Below are 25,313 nucleotides of genomic sequence, written 5' to 3' on the forward strand. Positions count from 1 at the left end.
GCACCCCACACTCTCCCCGTATGGGGCTGCTGCTCCTGCCATCTTTGTGGGGCGGATTGTGGCGTGAATTCCAGGCTGAGCTCTGACGTTCCAGGCTCCCAGCCACGGGGCTCTCAGGCGTAGCTCCCCAGGAGCCTGCTGAGCTGTCCGGCTCCAGGCCCGCGCCCAGGGTCCTTCTTCGCTGCTTGCCCTCAGCAGCTGCCTTCCTCTCCCACAGGTCCTGGCCAGCCTGCGCACTGTCAGGAGCAACTTTGCCATGCTGACACAGCTGCAGGACCGCATGGCTAGCAAGTGAGTGGGGAGCAGCCAGCAGCAGAGGGGTTCGAACATGCATACTGGGGGGCCCATCCCAGGGGGCGAGGTCCCAAGGGCAAGTGGGGAGCATCCCCCAGATCCAAGAGCACAGAGCAAATGATCCTGGGGACAATGGGCTGGGAAGGGGAGATGGGGGAGAATCTGATTCCCATGTACACAGCAGAAGCTGCTTCCCGGTGTATGGGGGGTGGGGAGGTGGCCTTGGGGAGGGGACTGTGTTTGACTCAGGTGCACCCCTGCAATGCCACGCTCAGCCGCTGCCTGTCCCACGTGTCTTGCAGGAGAACTTCTAGCAGCAACCCACCATCTGCGTGCAAGGCCAGCCTGTCGGGTAAGTTCCCTGCGGGCGCCAGGCTCACTGCAGCAACAGAACCAACCGCAGGGCTGTCCCGGGGCACAGGCGGCTCGCATGGAGGCAGCCGGCAGCAGCTGGTTAGAGCTGACAGGGGAGGGTGAGACCCTCCCTAGGATTCTCTCTCCCGACTGGCCTCCCCCCAGGATCCCTCTCTCCCAGCCCCATCAGAGCCGAGGCCCAGGGTTCCCCAGCAAGAAGGACGTGAATCTCCGGCCTCAGCCATCACTCACCTGCCCTGCAGAGCCCAGGGCCGGGAAGTCAGAGCAGCTGCCTGCTGTCCAGTGCCAGGGCTGCAGCTCGCCTTGGTGCTGGGACGTCAGTCTGGTGAGAACGGTGGACGTGGGCACATCATCCGCTCAGGCGCCTGTCCCTGCATCCCTGGTCGATGCTCTGGAGCTGCTCCCTACGAAGCCAGGCAGGACTCTGGCGAAGTCTCCTCTCTGGGAGCAGCCTGTCTGCAGGGCAAGAAGCTCACACGGTTTCCACCTTCCTGGGTCTGAGCTTGGAGCATTCAGCATCCTCTGCCCCTCCATGCGCTTCCCACAGCCAGTCGGCCCAGGCGGGGTCCTGGGGGGGCCAGAGGGTCCTGCCCCCCAACTCCACAGTCAAACGTGACTCTCAGCCAGCCAGTAACACAGAAGGTTTATTAGACGACAGCAACATGGTCTAACACAGAGCTTGTAGGTGCAGAGAACAGGACCCCTCAGCTGGGTCCATTTTGGGGGGCAGTGAGCCAGACAACCCCGTCTGCCCTTCACTCCTTGTCCCCGGCCAGCCCAAAACTGAAACTCCCTCCAGACCCTCCTCCTCTGGGCTTTGTCCCTTTCCAGGCCAGGTCACCTGATTCCTTTGTTCTCCAACCCTTTAGCTCTCACCTTGCAGGGGGGAAGGGCCCAGGCCATCAATTGCCAGGAGACAGAGTGTCAGCCATTTATGTACCCTGGTCCTTTGCTCTGCAACAATTACACCCCCTTATCCCACCACCTAGAGACTTAAGAAATGCATAGGGGAAACTGAGGCACCCCTACAGTATTCATAGGAAACATTAAGAACAGTCCCACTTCGTCACAGGCACCACCCCTGGCCATGGGCACCGTCATGCCTGGCCCCTCTTATGGTGTCACTGGCACCATCCCCATCATGATCCCCGGGAGCCATGTCCCATGAGGTGCTGCAATGGCAGCTTCCTGGAGATGGGGCCTCCTGTGGCCAGGCCTGTGGGAATGAAGCTCCCCTCACCCTCCCCAGCCCAGTCCCCCAAGGGGTGAGTGTGCCGTGGCTCTGGCACGGCCCCTCCTGATCCATGTCGGGTTTTCGCCTGCTCCCTCCTGGCTGGCTCCTCTTCATGCCGCAGCAAGGATGGAAAAGTCTCCTATTGACGTCAGACGTTCCATTAATAAAACTCTCTGCTCCTGTCTCCAGGCCTGAGTTCCAGCCCCGGCGGGAGGCCTGCTGCCTGCAGCTGGGCTGCTGGGTGGGCCCTGCCCCGGCTTCCTCTGACCCCGGCCAACCCGCAGCACACACACAAACCCGAGTGCAGCTGGCTTCAGCCTGGGGCGTGAGCGTGGGGGCTGCTGATGCCATGTGGGGGCCAGAGGGGCACCCCTCAGCCAGCCAGTGGGGAACCGGGGCACCTTTGGGTGGAAGCAGGGCATAAACCCCCTCATCCCAGAGGCTGGCAGCCCTGCAGAAGTCTGTGCCCCGTTGAAGGGCCAAGTACTTCTCGAGGCTGGCCTGACCTTACTGGGTAGAGCAGGGGGCGTGGGCATCTCCCTTCCTGGGTGGCTGGATGGGAGGGTGTCCCAGGACATCTCTGCTATAATACAGGGCTGCTGTCTGGGGCAGGGTCATAAGGCCCAGTGTAGGGCCCAATCCTGGCAGGGGGGCCTGCCTGGACTTGGGGCCTCGCCCCCTGCACCTTGGGCATCAATGCCAGGGCAGCTGTGCACCTGATCTGGCTTGGGGACTATGATGACACAAGTCTGTCAAGATCCAACGGCAGAAGTTGAAGCTAGCCCAGTTCAGACTGGGAATAAGATGCAATGAGTGGAATTAGCCATGGGCTGTGCTGGGGTCTCCCTCACGAGGGATGGTTTTCCTGAAAGCTATACCCTGGCTCAAACCGGCATTAATTCAGGGCAGGTCACTGGCTGTGCCCGGCAGGAGGTCCGACAATCACATCCCCTCTGCCCTCAGAACCTAGCTAGCAGGGCAGCAGGGCCTCGGGCCAGGGACATTCACCCCATGGGCTGCTGCCCAGAGGAAACGGCAGCTTGGCCAAGCCCCACTGTGTGTACTGGGCTCAGCTCCCATCGCCCCGACTCTGGGGGGTGCAGTGTGGCCTGTTATTGGGGAAAGCAGCCGCTTGGGCCCAGAAATCCCTGTTGTTTCATGGCAGAAAGTCACGCAGCAATTCCCCCAGCCAGGCTGGGGTTCGGCTCCCCCTCGGCTCTGCGCCGTGGTTGTGCCTTGGTCAGCGTCTCGGACAGGCTCCCGGCAACGTCCGGGGCCTGGCACCGCACCGCTGGGGGCAGGCCCAGCTCCAGGGCAGCTCTGAGGGACGATGCCGCTCACAAGCTCCAGTGCTGGAGTCCGTGTGATTGCCTGGGCCCCGGGCAGGACTCGCCTGGTAGCTGGTGCCTGCAGCAGCCGGGGGAGCAGAGCTCCCTTCTCGAGCTCCTTACGGAGGTCGTTATCCTGTTGGACCCCAAATCCCCCCAGAGCCCCGGCCCTGCCCCTTCCCTTGGCACCGAACACGGCAGGCCCAACCCCCTGCTGTCACCATGGCAACACAACCAATGGCTGCAACTTCCACCCGATATTTGCAATTTGTGCTTTATGTAAGGAGCCGGCCCCGCGAGCACCCCTGGCTCGGCTCCCCCCGCAGCACGTGCGGCCGGCAGGCAGGCCGAGCGCAGCACAGCCCCGGCGGGAGGGGGCAGAGCAGGCCAGGCAGCGGGAGAGAGAAGTTCAGGGCTAGAGGCTGCTGCGCTGCCCGGGCGCCGATCTGTGAAGCAAGGGCACGTCTGGGCCCAGGCGTTCAACGCTGGGAACAGAGCGGCTGCTGTGCATGGCCCAGGGGGCACGGGCGTGATGCTGAGAGCCTGGGGCATGCTGGCATGGCCTCCGGCCAGCTGGCCAGCGAGCACCCTCCCCCATGCCACCTGCTTCTCTGTCCGCAGAGGATGCCTGTCAGAAGCTGGCGATCGAGACCCTGGGAGAACTGGACTGGTGCTTGGACCAGCTGGAGACCCTGCAGACCAGGCATTCTGTCAGCGAGATGGCCTCCAACAAGGTGAGAGACGCAGCAGCTCCTCGCGGGAGCCCACGATCCCTGACCGACCCTGCTCCTGCCTAAAAACCCCCACCCCAGCCGTCCTGTGGGCCACAGCTGTGCAGAGAGAGCTGGTGGCGAGCCCCACGCCCCGTCCTGCAGAGCCTGGACGCAGGGGGTCGCACTCCCCTGCCCCCTTCCCCCACAGGAATGCAGCCTGCTCTGGGCTGGAGTGCGGCAGCTGTTTGACACACAGCGATGGCACGCAGCAGATCAGGACAGGAAGTGGAGAACACTCTAGCCAGCTGACATGGGAAGTTTTGGAAAATGGTCCCCAGACCAGAGCCATGGGGCTAGCACCTTCTGCTGGGCGCTTGGCAGATTATGGCCAGCACTGTCGACAGAAGCTGCTGGGTTAGGTGCCTCTGCGTTTGGTAGCGGTAGCTCCAGCTGAATCCAAGGCAGCTACGGGTGAGTAGCCCTCTGGCAACCTGGCTCCATGCAACTCCCGCGGGGCCCGACTCAGCATAGGTCTGCTGCTGCTCTGTGTGTCACCGTCGAGCCCAGGTGCCCCAGTCACTGGCCAGGACCCATTGCGCTGGGCGCTGCACAACCACAGACCGGAGAGACACTGCCTCACACCACAGTGACACTACCAGGCGTACCCCATGTGACGATGTGAAGCAGCAGGGAGGGGGGAGTGTTGACCTGGGAATGGGAGACCTGAGAGCCTGTCACCTGAGCCAGGAGGGGGCAGGGGAGGTAACACCTCTGCCCGGGAATGTGAAGACAGGCTGCAGAAGGGAGCCTGCTGGGGGGGTTTAGTTTTTTGTCCACCAACCACAGCCTGAGGTCGGAAGGGCACTGTTCATACAGTTGCTCCAGTACGATTAGGTCCAGCAGGTCCTCTTTAGCTTGGGCCCCAGCTGTCCACTTGCCGGCATATCCCTGCATCCGTTGACCAGTTGTAGGTAGGTGACCTCAGGCGCTTTACGCTGACTCCGGAACCTTCTCGGGGGTCAGCCCAAACTCACGGAGCAGGGCCTGTTTGAACAGTTCATAGTCCCCTGCCTCCGCCCCTGTCATTCAGCTGTACACCTCCACGGCTTTGGGGTCCAGTAAGGGGGTGAGAAACTGGAGCCTGTCTGCAGGGTCACCCCTGTGCATCTCTCAGGCATTCTCAAAGACCGTCAGGAAGCTATCTATGTCCTCCCCCTCCTTACACTGGACCAGGAAGCACTTATCAAAGCTCCTTGCAGTCTTGGGTCCCCCCTCACTCACCGCAGCCGGGGCCCCACTGCTCCTCAATCTGGCCAGCTCCAGTTCATGCTGTCTTTGTTTCTCCTTCTCCTGACGTTCCCTCTCCTTCTCCTCCTGCTCATGATGACGTTGTTTTTCATGATCCTCCAGCTCCCTCATTTTCATCTCCTTCTCCCATTCCATCCACTCCAGGGACGGGGAGCTCCGCCGGGAGGATCCCCTGCTGGCTGCCGGGGTTAGGGTGCCCTCGGTATTCGCTGGGCTTCCCCCAACCCCCTCCCCCAGGCCTAGGTAGGAAGGGTCTCTCGGCAGCAGTCTGACCCCTCCCAGCCCGGTCAGGCCCCAGGGCCCACGCTGCGTCCGCCGGGCGGCTTCCCTCCGGGACAGGGATCGGGTCATCCAAGCGATCCCTCTCCTCCAACTGGGCAATCAGCTGTTCCTTGGTGGACTTCCCAATGCGCAGCCCCCTCTGCCTGCACAGCTCCACCAGGTCGCTCTTCAGGCGTTTAGCGTACATCTCCCGGCTGGCCACTCGCAGGCCGGGCAGCTTTCTACGGTTTCCAGGAAAAACCCCTCGTGTGCCAGTCCTTCTTGAGGTCACCACCTCTTTGCCAGGGTCGAGCTGCAGACTCCTCCGCCCCTGGGACCGCTCGCTGCAATCCCCCGGGGGACCCTGTTACTGCAAAAGTCCTTCTCTCTGGTCACACACTCCCAGGGGTTAACCGCCCCCTGAAACCGTCTCTCTCTGAATCTTCAGCACGCCTGGTCCCCGTCAATCCCCCTTCGTTTTATTGTTCCCCAGTCACTTACTGCAGGAAGCGCCATTCACGGGGTGCAGTACATCCCACCGCTACCACCAGTTGTCACGGAGTGTGGGGGAGTCCAGGCCCTGCACCCCTCTTCCTGGGATTCACTGAGACTCTCAGCCAGCCAGTAAAACAGAAGGTTTATTGGACAACAGGAACACAGTTCAGTTGTGGGTACAAACAGGACCCCTCAGTCAAGTCCTTCTGGGGGAGCAGGGAGCTTAGACCCCAGCCCTGGGGTTCCCTGCGTTCCTCCACCCAGCACCAGACTGAAAACTAAACCCCCGCAGCAGGCTCCCTCCTGCAGCCTGTCTTCACATTCCCGGGCAGAGGTGTTACCTCCCCCTCCCCCTCCTGGCTCAGGTGACAGGCTCTCAGGTCTCCCATCCCCAGGGCACATTCCCAGGTCAACACTCCCCCCTCCCTGCTGCGTCACATCGTCACACCCCAGCGCCAGACTCGGCCTCATTGCCCCCTGTGCGTTGGCTCCCACTGTACGGATGGGGGGCACGTGGGTAAAATCTCCACCAGACACGGTGTGTGGCCGGGGTGCGCTCCCTCTGGGGTGGCGCAGGGGGCTCCTGGCAAGAGGGTGTCTGCTGCTTCAGAGCCCTTGACCAGGGTAGCAAGAAGCAGGCTCAGCAATGTGCCCAGCTCTGGGATTCCCCACGCACCATGAGCTCAGGAATTACGTTCCTGCTTCAGGGCTCTTCTCTGACTGAGTTCTGCACTGACACGTTCTTCGCTCCCAGATCAGATTTACCTTTGGGGTGCAATGGCTAATGGGGTCCTTCGGTGACAGTGTGCCCCGCTCGGAGGGCTGGACGTTGCTGCTCCGCTCGCTGACGGCAGGCCCAGGTGGGTGGAGGGAGGCGTTAGTATGTAGTCATATTTATGGTTAGTTCTTTGACTGTGTGGGCTCTGGTGCCTTTCTCATGGGGTTCAACGCACAAGGGGTGTGCATACACACAGCCCCGGCCCAACCCGCTCACGCTGCAGCAGCCAGAGAGAATCCGGGCTGTGCAGTGGGCCTGAAAGGTTAAACCCTGGCTCTGGCAAACCGAACGGGGGGTGAGTGCCAAACCCGAGTGAATGCCCTGCCCACAGCTCCTGGCCCTTTCTAGCGAGGGGTCTCAGCTGTAGGCCTCGCTGGTCTGAGCCGTGGTGTCCTGGCACAGGGAAGGTGTGTCTCAGGGAACCGGGTCCCAAGCCATCAAGCGAGGGCTCAGAGCTTAAAGCCAACACATTGGGAGCCAGCCCAGCCTCTAAAGTGCTGGTCTAATGCCTCTCCGCCTCCAGGCAGATCGCAGCCTTCGGCACTCGCTTAAGCCTGCGACCTCAGGCCTTCACACTCAGCCGCCAGGGTGTGCCGAGCAACCCAGGAAGAGCCAAAGGACTTCCCCCTGCTTCGTGGAGAGAGGGGAGCACCAGGGTGGTGCTGGTGTGTAGTCACTGGGGCCTTGTCGGCACTGGCAAGAACTGCACCGTAATTCACCAGGGCGGCAACAGAGGAAGGGTGGCCGTGTGGCTACGGCCTGGCTGTGGGAGTCGGGGGAGCGAGGCTCAGTTCCCAGCTATTGCTCTGACCCCCTGGGTGACTTAGGGCAACTTACTGGATCTTTCCATGCCTCAGTTCACCACCTATGTAAATGGGAACAATGATGCTTCCCTGCCTCCAGGGAGGCCATGAAGATAGGTCCATAGACACTTAGGATGTGCTCAGATTCTTCTGCCATGCGTATCCAGGCTCAGGGGCTCTGAAAGCTGCCAAGTCCTGCCCGGAGAGGGTTGGATGTTGTCTCCACTGCCGTCCTGGAACTTGTCAGTGCTGACGAAATGTGAGGCAGAAAATCCCGCTCTCCTCCGGAGGGACCTGCCTGGCCAATTGCTCTAGCAGAAGCCAAGCCCACGAGCGATTAGGTTCCTGGTCCTTCCGCTCTGACGAATGTTTGGAGCGGGCTAGAAGGCAGCGGAGACGCTCGTGTGTGTTCAGCGCCAAGTTCTCGGCTTACGTCGCCCGCTCCTTCCTTCCTGGTGTTACGCAGACGTGGCTGCAGCAGCATGCGCTGCGCCGCTCGATCTGCACCTCGGCTCCTTCTCCGGCTCATTTCGGTTTCAGGAGCTTGCATTGCCAAGTGGCTCAGGACTGCGGGCTGGGCCTTCCTTAGAACTGGTCTGATCTGCGGGGTGGGGGAGAGCCCCGATACACACACGCACCGCGCAGAAGCGGAACCGGGAGCTCAGGCTTCAGCGGGGTGCCAGGGGTGTAACCGGGAGCAGAGGCTACCCCAGGCTGCGTTGTACACACGCGCTGTCTCTCTCGCCAAGAGCCGAGGGTCTGGTAAAAGGCATTCCTTCGCCAGCTCTCGCTCCAGCACCCGCAGCCCGGCAGCCCAGCCCTCGGCCCGGGGTGCTGAGATCCATTGACCCAGCTGTAAACCCTGCATATAATAGAAACCATTTCAAGCCACGGGGTGCACCCCCAGCCCCGCTGTGCCCCTGGCCCCACCTTGCCGTCCTGAGCTGCACCCACCTCGAGGACTGGGCCCCATTTCCTGAACCAGGGGGACAGAGGCGAGAGCTGTCGCCGTGACAGCCCAGGACCCCCGCTCCGCAGTCCTCCCCACGCCTGTCCTGGCAGCTGCACCGAGCCAGGCTCCGTCCCCTGGCCAATCTTTGAGATGGAGGCTGGCCTGCAGCACACGAAGGGTTAAAGCGGGCTCCCTCGGGGGGCTCAGGCAGCCAATGGGAGCACGGTGCTGGGTCCTGCCCCTGCTGCGGAGCTCTCTCATTGGGCAGCACGCGCTGGGGGGGCTCCCTGCCACGGGCGGAGCAGCCCTGGGGTGCCTGGGACAGGCGCAAGGTGCTGGGCGTGGGTCCGGACGCCCGCAGCCCACCGCGATGCAGCCGGGAGCCGAGCCGCCAGGCCCCCACGGCCTGCGCTGCATCCTGCGCTCAGCATCCTGCTCCGATTCATGGGGCATCAGGTTTTCGGCTGATCCTCCCCGGCCCCCCCAGCTCCCGGCCCCCCCAAGGGGGGACGAATCCCCGTTTCCCAAGGAGCATCCCTGGCTCCGCCGAAGGCTCCCGGCTGCATGGTGCCAGGCTTGCGGGCGGGAAGCTGAGATGCCTGATGCAAGGCCTTGGATCTCCGTAGCCTGGGGCTTTATCAAGGTAAGTGGGTGAGCTGGCCCCAGGCCCAGGGGCTTGTCACCCCAGCAAACGGCGCGGCAGCCTGGTCCGGTCCTGCCCTCTGGCTCTCACACCCCAAGCAGGGTGCAGCCTGCTTGTGCTGGGGCCAGGCTGCCCCCCTGGGCACCCTTGTGCTGGAGAGCCCAGGTCTAGCGTGTCACCCATGGCAGCTGTTCAGGGGATGGCAGGTTGGCCCCCAGTCCTCACAGTGCCAGCTCCCCTGCAGCGGGGAGGGGGGCCGGCTTTTCCAGCCACAGAGTCCCAAAATGCAGCCCTGGTGCCCCTGGCTGTGCACTGAGGCATAGGTGCCCACCTGGGGAGGCAGGGCCAGCCGTATTTCCCATTGGGTGTCCTATTCTGCCTCGAGCAACTGCCTCCAGCCCTGGCCCTTGATGATGGCTTTAGCTGCCCCAGTCATGTTTTGTCTCCTGCCCCAGAACCAACGTCACCCCCTGGAAATTCTCCCGGTGAGCTCAGCCAGTGCCCTTCGCAGGGTCCCTGCCAGGCACCTTCTCCAGGGTGGCATTGAGCCTGTGCCCATGGCAGTAGCTCCCACGCTCTGTGTGCTCCCTGCTCCTTTCACACGCACGTGGGGCTGTGCAGTGGGACCGATCCAGAGTGAATTCCCTCCCTCGCCCAGCACTGCAGCAGCCCTGTGGGGCCATGCTCCACAAGGGCGAGGGGCATGCCAGGGACAGATACGCATGTTCGCTGACGCCTGCCACTCCTGGGCTGGAAGAGTTAACCCAATCCCTGGGGCTCCGTGCTCTGCTGGGAGAAGTGGGCCAGCAGTGGGCCATGCACGCTGCGTACATCCCGGAGAGGGTTGAGCCGCTGCTGTCACCCGGCCACACAGGCCGTACGGCTCGTCTCCTGCCCAAAGGGGCGTGATTGGGAGCGAAGGGCCAAAGCTAGATCCCAAAGCACAGGGTTCAGGGAGCAAGACCTGCTGCCAAGCTCCTGGCTGAGCAGAGGCGCGACCCTGTGTTGACCTGTCCAGAGGCGAACTTGGCAAACGTCTGAGGAGCAATTTCTACCGGGGCCTCTGGGCCTCCCATGATAGAGACCACCCCTAATAACAGCAGCGATAAAAGCCTTCAGGTGGCAGGCCATTCACTGAGCAGATTGTCTTCAAAGCCAGCTTCCTGAATGGGTGCTCAAATTACCGCCCTGCCAGTCCTGAGCTCTGGGCTTCCCTCCCAGGCCCAGCCAGTCCCTTCGCCTCCCAGCTGATCAGGGGCCAGGCTGCCAACGTGTTGTGATTGTGCCACGTGCAACGTGTGTCAGACATGATGGTGTGAACGCAGGGTCCAGCCCACTCCCAGGGAAGAAAATCGGTCTGAAAGCAGCCTGTGATCAGAACAATTTGCTTCAGCTGCACCTGCTGGGATATTCCCCAAGAATGAGCATGAAATGGGACAACAGCCCTATCATGGAGTGTGGGGGAGTCAGGGCCCTACACCCCTCTTCTTGGGATTCACCATGACTCTCAGCCAGCCAGTAAAACGGAAGGTTTATTGGACAACAGGAACACAGTCTAAAACAGAGCTTGTGGGTACAACCAGGACCCCTCAGTCAAGTCCTTCTGGGGGGCAGGGAGCTTAGACCCCAGCCTTGGGGTTCCTCTGCTTTCCACCACCCAGCACCAAACTGAAACCAAAACCCCTCCAGCAGGCTCTCTCCTCTAGCCTTTGTCCAGTTTCCCAGGCAAAGGTGTCACCTGGCCCCACCGCCTTCCTGGCTCAGGTTACAGGCTCATCCCCTGCTTTCCCATCCCCAGGGCACAGTCCCAGTAGAACTAGACGACATTCCTCGGTCAGTCCACCCCGCTCCCTCCTGCATCACAGGCCCAGATGCAGCGAGTTCATGTAACAGCCCGTGGTCACGTCCGTGCAGCTCGCACCTGTGCGGGCTACGGCTCTGTGTTTACCTGCTGGTGCCGTTCCGCGGTGCAAGGTCTGGTGTCGTACGCCTTGGAAGGCCCAGGTCATTATGAGCACATTACAATAAAACACGTGAGAACCTCCCAGGGCAGAGTGCTGCAACGCTCAGGGAAATGAATTCCTGTTGCCATCCCCAGAGCCCGCTTGGTGCTTCCACTCCACCCGTTTCCCATTCCCCTGGGCAGGGCCATGGAGGCTGGGGCGGGTCCCCCTGCTCAGGTCCCCTGGCCGTGTTCCTAATGGGCACCATTTCTTGTCTTTGCAGTTTAAAAGGATGCTGAATAGGGAACTGTCGCACCTCTCCGAAACCAGCCGCTCTGGCAACCAGGTGTCTGAGTACATCTCCAGCACCTTCCTGGGTGAGTAGCAGAGCCGGGGATGCCGCGCTTGCCCCGTCCATATGCCAGGTGTGCCCCGTCCATACACGGTGGCACTTTCCTTTAGAGAATGTGATGTCTGGAGTTGAAAGACCAGTGAGAAGCCAGGGATGGCGGCTGGAGCCAGAGATTTTCTCTTGTGCTTCACTGTCCTCATCACCTCCCCACTGAGTGCTAAGCAAAGAGACGAGCCCTGGCCACGTGCGGAAGCCCCATTGTCTCTAGGCTTTCCTAGACTGGGCCAAACCCAGGCAGAAAACATTGAGGGGTATTGGTGCACGGGGTGGAAGAGCCTTGCCTCTTGCATTTTGTTTCTGATTCAATTCTGTGTAATCTCTTTGGGGCAGGGTGTGTTTGCAAAGCACCAGCACAAAGGGGCTGGGGCGAGCCAGGGGTGGCTGTAATCACAGGGCTAATGATTGTTGTGACGGTAGCTAGGGGAAGATGCTGTACCCGGCAATGCTGTGTCAGCCAGCTAGGGAAGTTGTGTGACACACCACTAAAGAGACAGGGCATGCCACAGTCTCCTGGTCCTGCATCATGCCCTGGCTAAGCACATCAGCCACTTCTTCCCAATGACAGGCCGTGGGAATGGCTGCCCACGAGGCCTCCCCTTTATCTCCTTCGGCAGAGAAAGGAGAAGTGGCCTTATCTGCCCTCCTGACCTCTTGCCGGGTTACTGTGGGAACGTGGTCTCTGCTGGATGTGACGGGGCTGATTAAAGTGGCAAAAGCAAGGTTGTCGGAGAGAGCTGGGGCTGCGGCTCTCTCCTGGGCCCCCTCCACCCCCGGTCAGGATTGAGGGGCAGGCAGGAGGGATTTCTCTGCGTCTCGGCTCGCTGTACTCTCTACGTGTCAGTGTGGTTGGGGTGGGGTCCAGCAGCCTTGCAGTGGTCAAGGTGTGTCCAGCGTTTAGGAAGGGCCTGGTTTAACACGTCCCCAGCTGCAATTCAGCCTGTTGCCCCAGGGCACTCTGCCGGCTTTCCAGCTGGAGATAAAGAGCCGGCCACATTTCTAGTGCCACAAAATAGTGACACAGAGGCCAGAAGATACATTCCTCAGCATGCGCTGATGTCACTGCCGCCAGCCCCCGCGTCCAAGAGGAGGGTTTGCCCTGTAACGGAGGGTCCGTCTGCAGAGCGCTCGGGAGTGGGACTGCAGCATGCATCGGCACGCCCGAGCCTCCAAGAACAAGAGCACCATAGCCGTGGTAGCTGGGGGCGCCATCCCCCTGAGGATGACCCAGCGTCCTGGGGGATGGGGGGGCTCCTCCATCTTCACTGCTGCTGTTACTGGAGGTAGCCAGATCAAAGTGAGCTTTGTACGCACACCTGCTGCAGACCGGAGAGAAGTGCGGACCGACCACGGAGAGACGGTGACACCAGTGACTATATGAACGCTGCCCGGTGCCAGCCAGAGGCTGCTGGCCTCTCACCATGCGCCTCCAGCCATGTCCGGCACAGGGCACCACAGCTGTTCCAGGGCTCTGTCCCCTGTGTCCCTTTGTAACTGCAATCCAGACCTGACCTGGAGGCGAGATGCTTTCCCTGTGTCTCTTCCTTTCCCAGCAGAGCAGAGGGTGGAGCCGGAGCTCAGCCAGAGCCCTCCTGCTGGAGTCAGCTGGCAGTGGGAGGGCAGGGGGCTCATCTCCGGGCGCCTGGCTCTTGAATTGCAGTGCCGTGTCCAGGCAGAGCTGGGCAGCATGCGCTGGGTGCAGCTGGCAGCCGATTCCTTTGGGTTTCTCTTGCACAGCCCAGCTCTGCATGGGGCCGTGCACAGACCCTGCATTCCTGGGGCTGAGGGCTCAAAGCAGCCCGGTAAGCCAGCGCTTGTCCCTCTGGATCAGCCCTGTCCCAGACTTGGCTTTGCTTTCAGTTTCCTCGCCCCCCTTCAGCAGCTGCCTGTTTGAGGAATGCAAACGCCTTGGGGCGCCCTGCAAAGTCTCAGGCCCTTTGCTGAGATAGTGGGGCTTTAACAAAGGGAGCATTCCTTTGGGTACCTACCTGGCTGCAGGAACAGGAGAGGCCTCCACAGATAAAACCTGCACCACTCCTGCCCCCTGGGGCACTTTACCAGTCAGAATGAATGCAGCTTCCCAGCCCTGCCTCTGGGCTGCGTCAGCAGCTCCATTTTACAGATGGGGAAACTGAGGCACAGAGCAGGTCAGCGGCTCTCCTGGGAGCCTCTGGCAGATCTCGGAACAGCACCCTAAGGGCAATGGAGCAGAGTTGTCTGGAAATGAAATGTGTCTCTATGAAGAACCCCGGCTTGCCACGGTTCCCGGTGCTGGTGTGTGTCGGGGAGAGGGCGGGGGGTGGTTTACACAGGCGATCCGTGCACGTGCATGTGCACCAGGGGAGAGGGGAGGAATTGGTCTTTGAAACATCAGTTTAGCTGGGAAGCTCCAACATTCCTCAGCACATTGTCTCCCGTTGCCATGGCAGAGATAATATTATTCGACTCTGCTTACGTCAATTCTGGGTCTGAGTCGTATGGCGGGTGGGTCAGGCCTGAGCAGCGTGAAGCCGTGGGGCTCGGGCGGAAAACGCACGGGGGTTGCTCCAGGATTTTAACTCTCTCGGAAACTGACAGCAGTAAGCCCGGTCACAGGCCGGGGCACTGAGCCGGCTGCCCTCAGGCGCTGAGTGCGGGCGCTGGGCCGCAGTGCGGGACTTTGACAGGCGCTTGGCAAGGGTCACGCAGTGTTCGCAGGGGGAGGGGGGAGCTTCCGGTTTGAACTCCCCACTGCCCCTGCTGCCCGTCACCCGCTGCCTGGGGCACAGGCTCAGGGGCTTTCCCCCGGCCTGGCAGTGGTGTCCCGATCCTGGGCACCCCCGCTGGAAATCTGCCAGTGTCATGCTGCTCATGGACCTCACCCAGCTGTGCTGCCAAGGGGCTCCGAGGTGGGGGGCGTTCAGTGGGCTCTGACCAGCCCGGGGCCCGCTGGCTCTCAGAGCAGCCTCGGCTCACCAGCTGCTCAAGGAAGCAGGACAGAGGCAGGGTCTGGAATGGTCACAAGGTCCGGACCCGGGCAGCATCCCCAACTCCCAGAGGGCGATGGCCTGCCGGGGGGGCCGTCCCCGACGCGCTGACCGTTCCCTGCATTTTCTCTCCCCCAGACAAGCAGCATGAGGTGGAAATTCCCTCCCCGACGCCTAAGGAGAAGGTCGCGGAGAAGTCGACGTGCCACATGGCGCAGATCAGCGGCCTGAAGAAACTGACACACAGCTCCAGCTTCATCAGCTCCGGCATCCCTCGCTTCGGGGTCAAGACAGACCAGGAAGGGCTCCTGGCCAAGGTAAGCAGGGGGAGGAATGCTTCGCCCCAGGGCCCCTCGGCCCCATGTCCCCCTGGCTGCACCTCCCATCCCACCGCTACGTGTGTGCCAGCCACACCCCCCCACCCCGTCCCACCGCTACGTGTGTGCTAGCCGCACCCTCCCACCCCGTCCCATCGCCACGCGTGTGCCAGCCGTGCCCCGCACCCCGTCCCATCGCCACGCGTGTGCCAGCCGTGCCCCCCCACCGCGTCCCATCGCCACGCGTGTGCCAGCCGTGCCCCCCCACCCCGTCCCATCGCCACGCATGTGCCTGCCGTGCCCCCCCACCCCGTCCCATCGCCACGCGTGTGCCAGCCGTGCCCCCCATCCCGTCCCATCGCCACGCGTGTGCCTGGCGTGCCCCGCACCCCGTCCCATCGCCACACATGTGCCTGGCGTGCCCCGCACCCCGTCCCCTCACCACGCGTGTGCCAGCCGTGCCCCCCCACCCCGTCCCATCGCCACGTGTGTGCCAGCCATGCCCCCCATCCCGTCCCATCGCCACGCGTGTGCCTGCCGTGCCCCGCACCCCGTCCCATCGCCACACATGTGCCTGCCATGCCCCGCACCCCGTCCCATCGCCACGCGTGTGCCTGCCGTGCCCCGCACCCCGTCCCATCGCCACACATGTGCCTGCCATGCCCCGCACCCCGTCCCATCGCCATGCGTGTGTGCCTGCTGACTCACTGGCACGTGTCTCTCCCAGGAACTAGAAGATACAAACAAATGGGGTCTTGACATGTTTAAAATCACAGAGTATTCTGGCAACCGCCCACTCACGGTCATCATGTACAGCATCTTCCAGGTGAGTGAGCCCCAGGGTGGCTCCCAGTGGGGGCAGGGCATGGGCAGCGTGGAGCCGGAGGTAGCAGGGGGCAGGGTGGGGGTGGGGGCTAGGACGGGGGGCAGGATAGGGGTGGGGGGCAAGGGATGGGGGCAGCACGGGGGCAGGGGTGGGGACAGAGCATGGGGGCAGGGCAGGGGCAGCATGGGGGCAGGGCAGGGGTAGGGATGGGAGCAAGGCAGGGGGCAGAGCAGGGGGCAGGGCAGGGGTAGGGGGCAGAGCATGGGAGCAGGGTGGGGATGGGGGCAGGGCAGGGCTGGGGGGGTAGGCGGGGGCGGGGGGGAACCGCACGGTGCCTCTTGCTCTAACCTGACCTCCCAGCACAGTCGCTGGCCTCACCGCTCCCAAGCTCCTCCTTGTCCGAACGACCCTACAGGGCAGCGGTTTGGGGAGGTGCCAGGTCAGCCACGGGTCGGAGAAACTCCCTGGAGCCTTGAATTAAAAACCCTTTGTCCAGCCAGCGGGCGGGTGGGGGGGTGCCCCGGAGTCCCCGGGCGATGCTCTGGAGCTGCTCCCTACGAAGCCAGGCAGGACTCTGGGGGAGTCTCCTCTCTGGGAGCAGCCTGTCTGCAGGACACACAGCTCACCCGGCTCCACCTTCCTGGGTCTGACCTCGGAGCATTCAGCCTCCTCTGCCCCTCCGTGCGCTTCCCACAGCGAGTCCGCTCAGGCGGGGTCCTGGGGAAGCCAGAGGGTCCTGCCCCCCAACTCCGCAGTCAGACGAGACTCTCAGCCAGCCAGGAAAACAGAGCTTTATTAGATGACAGGAACATGGTCTAACACAGAGCTTGTAGGTGCAGAGAACAGGACCCCTCAGCTGGGTCCATTCTGGGGGGCAGTGAGCCAGACAGCCACGTCTGCCCTTCACTCCATGTCCCCAGCCAGCCTCAAACTGAAACTCTCTCCTGCCCCTCCTCCTCTGGGCTTTGTCCCTTTCCCGGGCCAGGAGGTCACCGGATTCCTTTGTTCTCCAACCCTTTAGCTCTCACCTTGCAGGGGGGAAGGGCCAGGCCATCAGTTGCCAGGAGACAGAGTGTTGTCCATTTATTTACCCTGGCCCTTTGCTCTGCAACAATTACACCCCCTTATCCCACCCCCTAGAGACTTAAGAAATGCATAGGGGAAACTGAGGCACCCCTACAGTATTCAGAGGAAACATTAAGAACAGTCCCGCTTCGTCACAGGGTGTCCCTGCCGCTCACGGAGCTGTGCCCCCGCCCTGATCCTGCTAATGCCCCCCCGCCCCCCCCCCCCCATTCCCTCCCTGAGCTCAGCAAGGCCCTGGCTGTGGCAGTGCAGTGGGGAGGCATGGGCGGAAGCCCCTGGCCAGGGGAGGGGATGGGGAGGATTTGCAGAAGCAGCCGGGCAGCGGGCACAGTGCTGCTCCCACCATTCCTACCCCACCCTTTCCTGGGCAGGCAGGGGCTGGGCATGGCTGGCGCAGCACGTTGGCCCTGGGGTACCTGGGGCTCTCTCTCCGCTGGACTGACCCTGGCTCGTACTGAAGCTGCAATGGTAGTGGGGAGGTCAACACCCTGCACTGAGCCCATCCCGCCCTCTCTGCTGCCCGGCAGGAGCGGGACCTGATGAAGACCTTCCGCATCCCAGCCGACACCTTCATCACCTTCCTGATGACCCTGGAGGACCATTACCACGCCGATGTGGCCTATCACAACAACATCCACGCCGCAGACGTGGTCCAGTCCACGCACGTGCTGCTATCCACGCCGGCTCTGGAGGTGAGGGGGTGGGGACAGCTCTCGGAGTCGCTCCCCCACCCAGGCTCCAGACTGGGCGGCTGGCGGGGCTGCACAATGGTGTGACTCCATGGAGGGAAGGAAAACGGCACATCAGGTCTTCCCCTGGGCGCCAGAGCTCAGCGCCCCCCAGAGCACGTCTCTCTGCAACCTGGGCTAGGTCTGCACCCCGTCACAAGCCATCCATCCCCAGGGAGGTTTGTCCATCCTTTAATTAAGGAGCCATCTTTGCACAGGAATCATAGACTCGTAGGACTGGAAGGGATCTCGAGAGGTCTCTAGTCCAGTCCCCTGCACTCAGTGCAGGACTAAGGATTAGCTAGACCATCCCTGACAGGTGTTTGTCAAGCCTGCTCTCAAAAATCTCCAATGATGGAGATTCCACAACCTCCCTGGGCAATTTATTCCAGTGCTTAACCACCCGACAGGTAGGAAGTTTTTCCTAATGTCCAACCTAAACCTCCCTTGCTGCAATTTAGGCCCATTGCTTCTTGTCTTGTCCTCAGAGGTTATTGAGAACAATTTACCTCCCGCCTCCTTGTAACAACGTTTGACGTACTTGAAAATTGTTATCATGTCTCCTCTCAGTCCCCTCGTGCAACCCAGTTCCCTGGAGTTTTGGGTGGTCCCTGAAGGCAGGTCACCCTGTCTGGGTGGGACACATGGCTGCAGGGGGGAGGGGTAGGAGTTACATTTGCTCCTCCCCGATGTTGTCCAGCAGATGCTGGGTCTCCCCACAGTCCCATCCTGGACCTGTTCATACCAGGATCCAAGCTGGGGGACACTTTCTGCCTGGAGTGTATGGGAAATACTGCGACTTTCCCTCACCCCGGCTCGCTGCCCCAGAATGCAGGCAGCCCGGGGTGCAGGCACCTCCAGCCACAATTAACCAGAGCCAAGAGGCTTGCTCCCAATGGGCTGCGGTGACGTGCACCTCGGGCTCGCCCAGCGTGCAAACCCACATGTTCGGTGTGTGGGCCCATCACGTCCGTCGTCCTGCAGAGCGGCTTTCTTTCCGTTCTGACTCCCTTCCCCCGTCCCTCGTTCCAGGCTGTGTTCACGGACCTGGAGGTCATGGCTGCCATCTTCGCCAGCGCCATCCATGATGTTGACCACCCAGGCGTGTCAAACCAGTTCCTGATCAATACCAGTGAGTTCAGATCTCCCAGGAACCCGCCGGTCCCAGGCTGGTCCCTGGAGACGCGTGTGTCATATGGCTGGCTGCCCCAGGTCACTGTGATGAGACACTGGCCAGGTGAAGCAGCCCTTGCAAAGGCCTGGCACTCACAGGGTTAATTCCACTGCCAGCCTCCCCTGACCGAATCCAGGGCTCCTACTGCAGAGCAGAGCCATGGTACGGGTACGGGGGCCCTGTGCCATGTGGCCCAGCTCCGTGAGGTCCCTGTGCTGGGCGTGGTGGGTCTGAACCCCGGGTGTAGCCGTGGGCATTGGGAGCTTACATGCAGTTCTTCTGCAAACAGTCACAGTGCAAACATGCTCACCTACTGCAAGGGCAGGCCCTGCCCCCCGAATGGCTTCTGCACTTGGTATTGACGTGGCCCCGGGTATCCCATGAGGTGCCCCAGACCTGGCTGGTGCCAGCCATTTTTCAGCGCAGGCCCCTTTGCAGCAGGGGTCCCACCCAGAGCTGCCAGCAGCTGGCGGCCGGGCGCCCGCGTCGGCCTCTTGTGCTAACCCCGCCTGTCTCTGCAGACTCGGAGCTGGCTCTGATGTACAACGACGTCTCTGTCCTGGAGAATCACCACTTGGCTGTGGGCTTCAGGCTCCTCCAGGAGGAAAACTGCGACATCTTCCAGCACCTCAGCAAGAAGCAGCGGCAGTCGCTCCGCAAGATGGCCATCGACATGGTGAGGGGGCCAGGGCCTGCTCAGCGCTTATGAGACGCAGGATCTGACCCCAACTCCAGGGGGTCAGGCCTAGGTACTCCCTACAGACGCCCCACGTGCAGCTGGTGCCAGAGCCACCCTGAGCACCAGGGCGGGGCAGCGTGGTGCCATCATAAAGCAGGTAACCCAAGGTCAGCCCCCAACGTCTGCACGGAATGACAGCCTGACAGTAATGGGCCCCCTTTGACTGACCTGACTCCTGTCAGCTCCGTGGGGCCCTTGGTGCAGTGGTATTGCAGAGCAACGGCCCCAGTGCAGCTGGTTCTGGTGGCTCTCAAGCTCCCAGCAGGGCTTGACAGAGTCAGGGTCAATAATCCGCAGACTCAGTGGTGGCCCGGAGGGAGCTGGACATGCTGTTCCCTTCACTCCCAACAGGACCTGGCTGCTCTGGGCACAGCTGATCTCGGTCTCCATCCTGTTCTGTGACATCCCTGGAATAGGAGAGTCGCAGCCTGCGAGGTCCCCTCTAGCTGCCCCCTCCCCAGCCAGTCTGGGATTGTTCCCCACCCCAGACCCCAGCGATCGGACTGGCCTAGGAGGCACAAGAGACCTGCATTCAGTTCCGTGGAGGTGGCTGCTGGAGCCGGGGTACTGGGGGAATGGAGGGACAGGCTGCCTGGTTTGCTGACCGTGGGGCTGGGCCGCTCGGCTTGGCACAGGCTAATGGGTGCGCTCTCCTCTATGCAGGTGCTCGCAACGGACATGTCCAAACACATGAACCTGCTGGCAGATCTGAAGACAATGGTGGAGACCAAGAAGGTGACCAGTCTGGGAGTCCTGCTGCTGGATAACTACTCAGACCGAATCCAGGTGAGGTCCAGGGATTCTGGGACCCCGACCCCATGGAATGGGGCAGCTCAGCACTGCGTGGCTGCAAGCCAGGGCAAGCCCCAGCCCTTCCTCCTTATTGCTTTCCCCATCGGCCTGAACGGCTCACGTAGGTTGGTCTCCGGCCTGTGATGCGACAGTGACACTCCTTGGTGGCGACGTTCCTCCCTGCTGCCCCCTCTGCCCTTCTGAACCCGAGACAGACCCCAACCACCCACCTTCTCTGGCCCCACCCCAGCACTCAGAGCTCCAGCCCCAGGCCCTGCCACAGCCAGGTCTGGCTCCAGGCTGGGCTGCTCTGGCGCTGTCCAGGGGGATAACAAGCAAATGTCCAGCCAGGGCCCTGCCCCCTCAGCTTTGGGCATCTCGTGCAGACATTGCAAGGTCCCAGCTCAGCGCTGCCCACAAGGGACGGGCCCTGGGAGTGGGGCCGGCCAGGGCAGCCCAGCATCGGGGAGGAGGACGGGCTCTTTGCAAAGCTGTGACTGTCCTTCCCCCTAGGTCCTGCAGAACATGGTTCACTGTGCTGACCTCAGCAACCCCACCAAGCCCCTGGAGCTGTACCGCCAGTGGACTGACCGGATCATGGTGGAGTTCTTCCGCCAGGGGGACCGGGAGCGGGAGAAGGGCATGGAGATCAGCCCCATGTGCGACAAGCTCAGCGCCTCCGTGGAGAAGTCCCAGGTGGGGCCGGGGCTGGAGCCGGGGCTGTGCTGGGCTGGCGGGGCTGCCCCGTCAGGGCTCAATGCTGGGCAGGACAATGCAGTGTGGGGTGGAGGGGCCAGCGAGGCACCATGGAGCCCAGCAGGAGGGAGGGATGTGGCCCAGGGAGGAGTCATCTCTGCGGGATCTCTGCGTCCACTAGCCTGGGGAACCAAGCAGAGGATAGGGGCTCTTGGGCCAACCCCTCTGCTTCCACCCCACTGCACTCGCCAGTGGGGAGGATCCTGCCACGGCCCCATCCACCCGGCACGTTCGCTCCAAGGCAGCATCCGGGCTCTTGTGGAAGGATCCGGGTGGGGAGAGGCAGCCTGGGCACGACTCCCTGGGGGCGTGTCACGGAGTCCCCGGGCAATACTCAGAAACTGCTACCTACGAAGCCGGGCAGGACTCTGGGGAAGTCTCCTCTCTGGGAGCAGCCTGTCTGCAGGACACACAGCTCACCCGGCTTCCACCTTCCTGGGTCTGACCTCGGAGCATTCAGCATCCTCTGCCCCTCCATGCGCTTCCCACAGCGAGTCCTCTCCGGCGGGGCTCCTGGGGAAGCCAGAGGGTCCTGCCCCCCAACTCCGCAGTCAGACGGGACTCTCAGCCAGCCAGTAAAACAGAAGGTTTATTAGACGACAGGAACATGGTCTAACACAGAGCTTGTAGGTGCAGAGAACAGGACCCCTCAGGTGGGTCCATTCTGGGGGGCAGTGAGCCAGACAACCACGTCTGCACTTTACTCCCTGTCCCCAGCCAGCCCCAACTGACTCCCCCTCCAGCTTTGGGCTTTGTCCCTTTCCCGGGCCAGAAGGGCACTGGATTCCTTTGTTCTCCAACCCTTTAGCTCTCACCTTGCAGGGGGGAAGGGCCCAGGCCATCAGTTGCCAGGAGACAGAGTATCGGCCATTTATTTACCCTGGCCCTTTGCTCTGCAACAATTACACCCCCTTATCCCACCACCTAGAGACTTAAGAAATGCCTAGGGGAAACTGAGGCACCACTACAGTACTCAGAGGAGACATTAAGAACAGTCCCACTTCGTCACAGGGCAATAGCAGGTGGTGAAGCAGGGAGGAGCTGGCACCACTCCAGGTCCTTTAGAGTCGCCCATGGGCCCTCCCATCAGCAGCCTGTGGAAATCAGCAGAGCCCTGTCCCAGGGGCAGGTCCCCGCGTGGTCCAAGTTGGATGGCGGGAGCTGATTTAGATGCTGGGCCTGACTGCGGGAATCCCCGGGGGCAGGGATGTTGCCCCTCTGGGGACGTACCTGGACCTGCCCGTAACCCCCAGCTCTGCCTTTGCTCACAGGTGGGCTTCATCGACTACATTGCTCACCCGCTGTGGGAGACGTGGGCCGACCTGGTGCACCCCGACGCCCAGGAGATCCTGGACACGCTGGAGGACAACCGGGAGTGGTACCAGAGCATGATCCCGCACAGCCCCTCGCTGCCTGAGGAGCAGGACCCCGAGAAGGGCGGCGGGGGGGAGAAGTTCCAGTTCCAGCTGACCCTGGAGGAGGAGGGCGAGTCAGACACGGAGCCGGAGGAGGCCGAGAGCCCGCTGGAGGAGGACAACAGTGGCAGTGACTCCAAGACGCTGGCCACGGACGACTCGGAGTCGGCAGAGTTCGAGCGCTTGTCCCCCGGCTCAGCTGGCAGGGACTCTCCGCCCCCCGCGCACGGCGGCCCGCTCAGGAACATGCTGGTCAAGCAGAAGGAGGCCTTGCACTTTGACAACAGGAGGGCTCTGGAGAGGACGCTCTCGCAGCCCGACGGCGGCACCTCATTGGGGTGCCCGGAGCTGGGCCGCAGCGGGAGCCTGGTGGACGGGGAGCTGGGCCTGGACACAGAGGGGAAACTCACGTTTCTGCCGCTGGGGACGTAACGGGCGGGGCCCGCTGTGCCCGTTGCTTGGGTCTGGGAGCCACCCGGAGACTGGGCGCCGCAGGGTCGTTAATAAAGAGAGCGAGAGCGGGGCCGTGTCCTGGCTCCCCTCCCAGCGGCCTGGCGTGGAGCACACGAGCTCTGTGGGCCCCCACCCTCCCATAGCACCTGCTGGGGACTGAGATCGGGACCCTCCGGAGGGAGCAGGCAGCAGCAGGCCAGGCAGGCCCGGACTGGAATTGTCAAGCTGCCGTGTGCCCTCGAGTGGCGACCGGGCAGCTCCCACGCGGCGTGGGAATGGCTCTGTACCTGACCAGGCCCCCAGCCGCCCTGGGCGGGTCTGTGTGCTGTCGCTGGGCTCGGACGGGGCTGCGGCCACAGCATTGTCATGTGTGTCTTGCCTCACTCTCCTCGGTCTCACCCTGTGCCCTGCGTCCCCGCGCCTGCCAGCCAGGGCCCTCCTTGGCCGGGCAGAAGGGCTGGGAGCGGAGGGGAGGGCAGACGGGCCATGCAGACCCATGAGCATCCCTGCTGCTCACAGCTAAGCACTGTGTCCCCTTCAGGCTGCTGCTCTGGGCACATGCCCTTTGGCTCCCGAGTGGGGAGCGTGTTCCCTGGTACCCCTGGGCCGGTCCCCCTTGGAGCCTGGCCCCCTCCCCCTCCCCGTGCCGGGATGCTGACTCTCCTCCCAGGAAGGCCAGGCCTTGGAGCCACATGCACATCGGACCTGTGCCAGCCCGGGGGCCCAGCTAAGCCTTCAGCAGCATCCCTGCCTTGCTGGCCTGGCTCCCCACCTCGAGCTCCTGCGCAGCCAGTCTGCAGCCTCTTGCCTGTTAGCGGCTCGTTGGCCCCCACGGGCCGGCCCAGCGCTCCCTCTGCGAAGCCTCAGCCCCGCCTCCTCGTGCGTTTCGCCCGCTGTGCAGCGTGTTCCCTGCCGCGGCAGTCCCCAGAGACCAGCCAGCCCCTCGCCACTTCCCTCCCGTCCAGACACTCTGCTCCCCGGGCAGTTCCCCAGCCAGCCACCCCCTCCTGTGGAAGGGGATGTGGGGCGGGGACCCCCTTCCAGGAGGTGGGGCTTTGCCCCCACGTTCCAGCTCCAAGCACTGCGTCCCGTGGCTGGAGCGCTGGGTGCATGCAGGCCGCAGCTGGGATTTCCTCACAGGGTGCCTGTCCCATCATCTCCCCAGGAGCTCTGGGGCCGGGCACTCAGCTCCTGTGACCTGGCGCAGCTCCTTGGTACCCAGCAGAGCTGCCGGCCTCGGGCCCTGTGAGGAACAGAGCCGGGAGACAGGAAGGAACCCTGTCCATGTCACCGGGCGCAGGCCTCTCTCCCCCAGGCCTCCCCGCAGGCTGCGTCCAGGGAGGTGACTCCCTGTCGAAGGGTTTGGATTCTACCCGCGTAGCGGCTGGGCCCAGAGTCCAGGCCCAGCTGTTCCCACAGGGGAAGGAGAAGCTGTCTGGGTCTCGGGCACCTTTATCCGGGCTCTCGGTGCCACACCAGAGCTGTGCTGCTCAAGCTGTGGGTAGCCCCTTCCCCGCCCCGCCCGGCCCAGCTGTGTGGGGCCCAGTGAAGCCAGCAGGAGGCACCACTGGGAAAGGGCGTTTCAGAGCAGGGCGGTGGGTCTCTGTATTTACAGGAGCTGTCGCGGAAAAGCGTCTAGTCTGCCCGCCAGGGAGACCCCGTTCTCACGCCTTGTCCTGCGCTGGGTACACGGGACCTCGGCCGCGCAAGTACTGTAGGCTTTGGTGTGCTGCTGTGAATCTCCATTGCCTCTAATTTATGCAACTAAACTAACGGGCTGGCCTCCCTCGGCAGGGGGCCACTGACCTGCCCCTGCTTCCCTGATGCCAAACGGCCCTTTGCAGGCAGACACTGCAAAATATGAACCGAAAGGGGAGATGCATAAAACACCGCTTTAAAAGTTCCCCATCGCAAAGCAGCAATGGCTCCCCAATGCAACAGCACCCTGGCTGGGGGGGGGAGGAAGGGGGCTGAGCGGGCCGGGCAGTGGGTGCTGGGAGATCCTGGAGTGCTGCGGGGGCGGGGCGGGCTGGCTGGGGAGACCAGGGAGAGCTGCAGGGGAGGGGGCTGGGGAGACCAGGGAGCGCTGTGGGGGGGAGGGGGCTGGCTGGGGAGCGCTGCAAGGGAGGGGGCTGGGGAAACCAGAGAGCGTTGGTGGGGGGTTGGCTGGCTGGGGGGGCTGGACTGGGGAGACCAGGGAGCGCTGGGGGGGGAGGGGCTGGCTGGGGGGGCTGGGGAGACCAGAGAGCGCTTGGGGGGGCTGGACCGGGGAGACCAGAGAGCGCTTGGGGGGCTGGCTGGGGAGCACTGCAAGGGAGGGGGCTGGGGAAACCAGGGAGCGCTGCAGAGCGGGGCTGGCTGCGGGGCCTGGGGAGACCACTGTGCACTAGGCAGCGTGTTTAATTTATTGTGGGGCACGTTCACTTTTTAAAGCCTTTTGTAGCTCACTTTTTAATTCCCACTCACATCCTCACTCCCGCGTCCCTTCCTTACACACTGGTTTTACTGTGATCGGCACTCGAAAT

At 62.7% G+C, this 25,313-nt stretch overlaps 1 protein-coding gene across 5 annotated transcripts in view; it reads left to right on the forward strand.

Moving 5' to 3' along the window:
• Nucleotides 1-24,552, forward strand: part of PDE4C (phosphodiesterase 4C) — a 105,130-nt gene extending 80,578 nt beyond the window's left edge. For all 5 annotated transcript variants that reach the window (XM_037885882.2, XM_037885883.2, XM_037885884.1 and 2 more), the window contains 12 exons: nucleotides 218-291; nucleotides 597-646; nucleotides 3,853-3,965; nucleotides 11,411-11,504; nucleotides 14,641-14,819; nucleotides 15,547-15,645; nucleotides 17,259-17,423; nucleotides 18,492-18,591; nucleotides 19,155-19,309; nucleotides 20,036-20,158; nucleotides 20,678-20,860; nucleotides 22,192-24,552. In XM_037885882.2, coding sequence (XP_037741810.1) covers nucleotides 218-291; nucleotides 597-646; nucleotides 3,853-3,965; nucleotides 11,411-11,504; nucleotides 14,641-14,819; nucleotides 15,547-15,645; nucleotides 17,259-17,423; nucleotides 18,492-18,591; nucleotides 19,155-19,309; nucleotides 20,036-20,158; nucleotides 20,678-20,860; nucleotides 22,192-22,767 — 1,911 coding nt within the window. In that variant the 3' untranslated portion in view covers nucleotides 22,768-24,552. The remainder of the gene's footprint in view (nucleotides 1-217; nucleotides 292-596; nucleotides 647-3,852; nucleotides 3,966-11,410; nucleotides 11,505-14,640; nucleotides 14,820-15,546; nucleotides 15,646-17,258; nucleotides 17,424-18,491; nucleotides 18,592-19,154; nucleotides 19,310-20,035; nucleotides 20,159-20,677; nucleotides 20,861-22,191) is intronic.
• The last annotated feature ends 761 nt before the right edge of the window (nucleotides 24,553-25,313 follow it).

The sequence above is a fragment of the Chelonia mydas genome, chromosome 25 (genome assembly GCF_015237465.2).
Source record: "Chelonia mydas isolate rCheMyd1 chromosome 25, rCheMyd1.pri.v2, whole genome shotgun sequence".
Classification (NCBI taxonomy): domain Eukaryota; kingdom Metazoa; phylum Chordata; order Testudines; family Cheloniidae; genus Chelonia; species Chelonia mydas.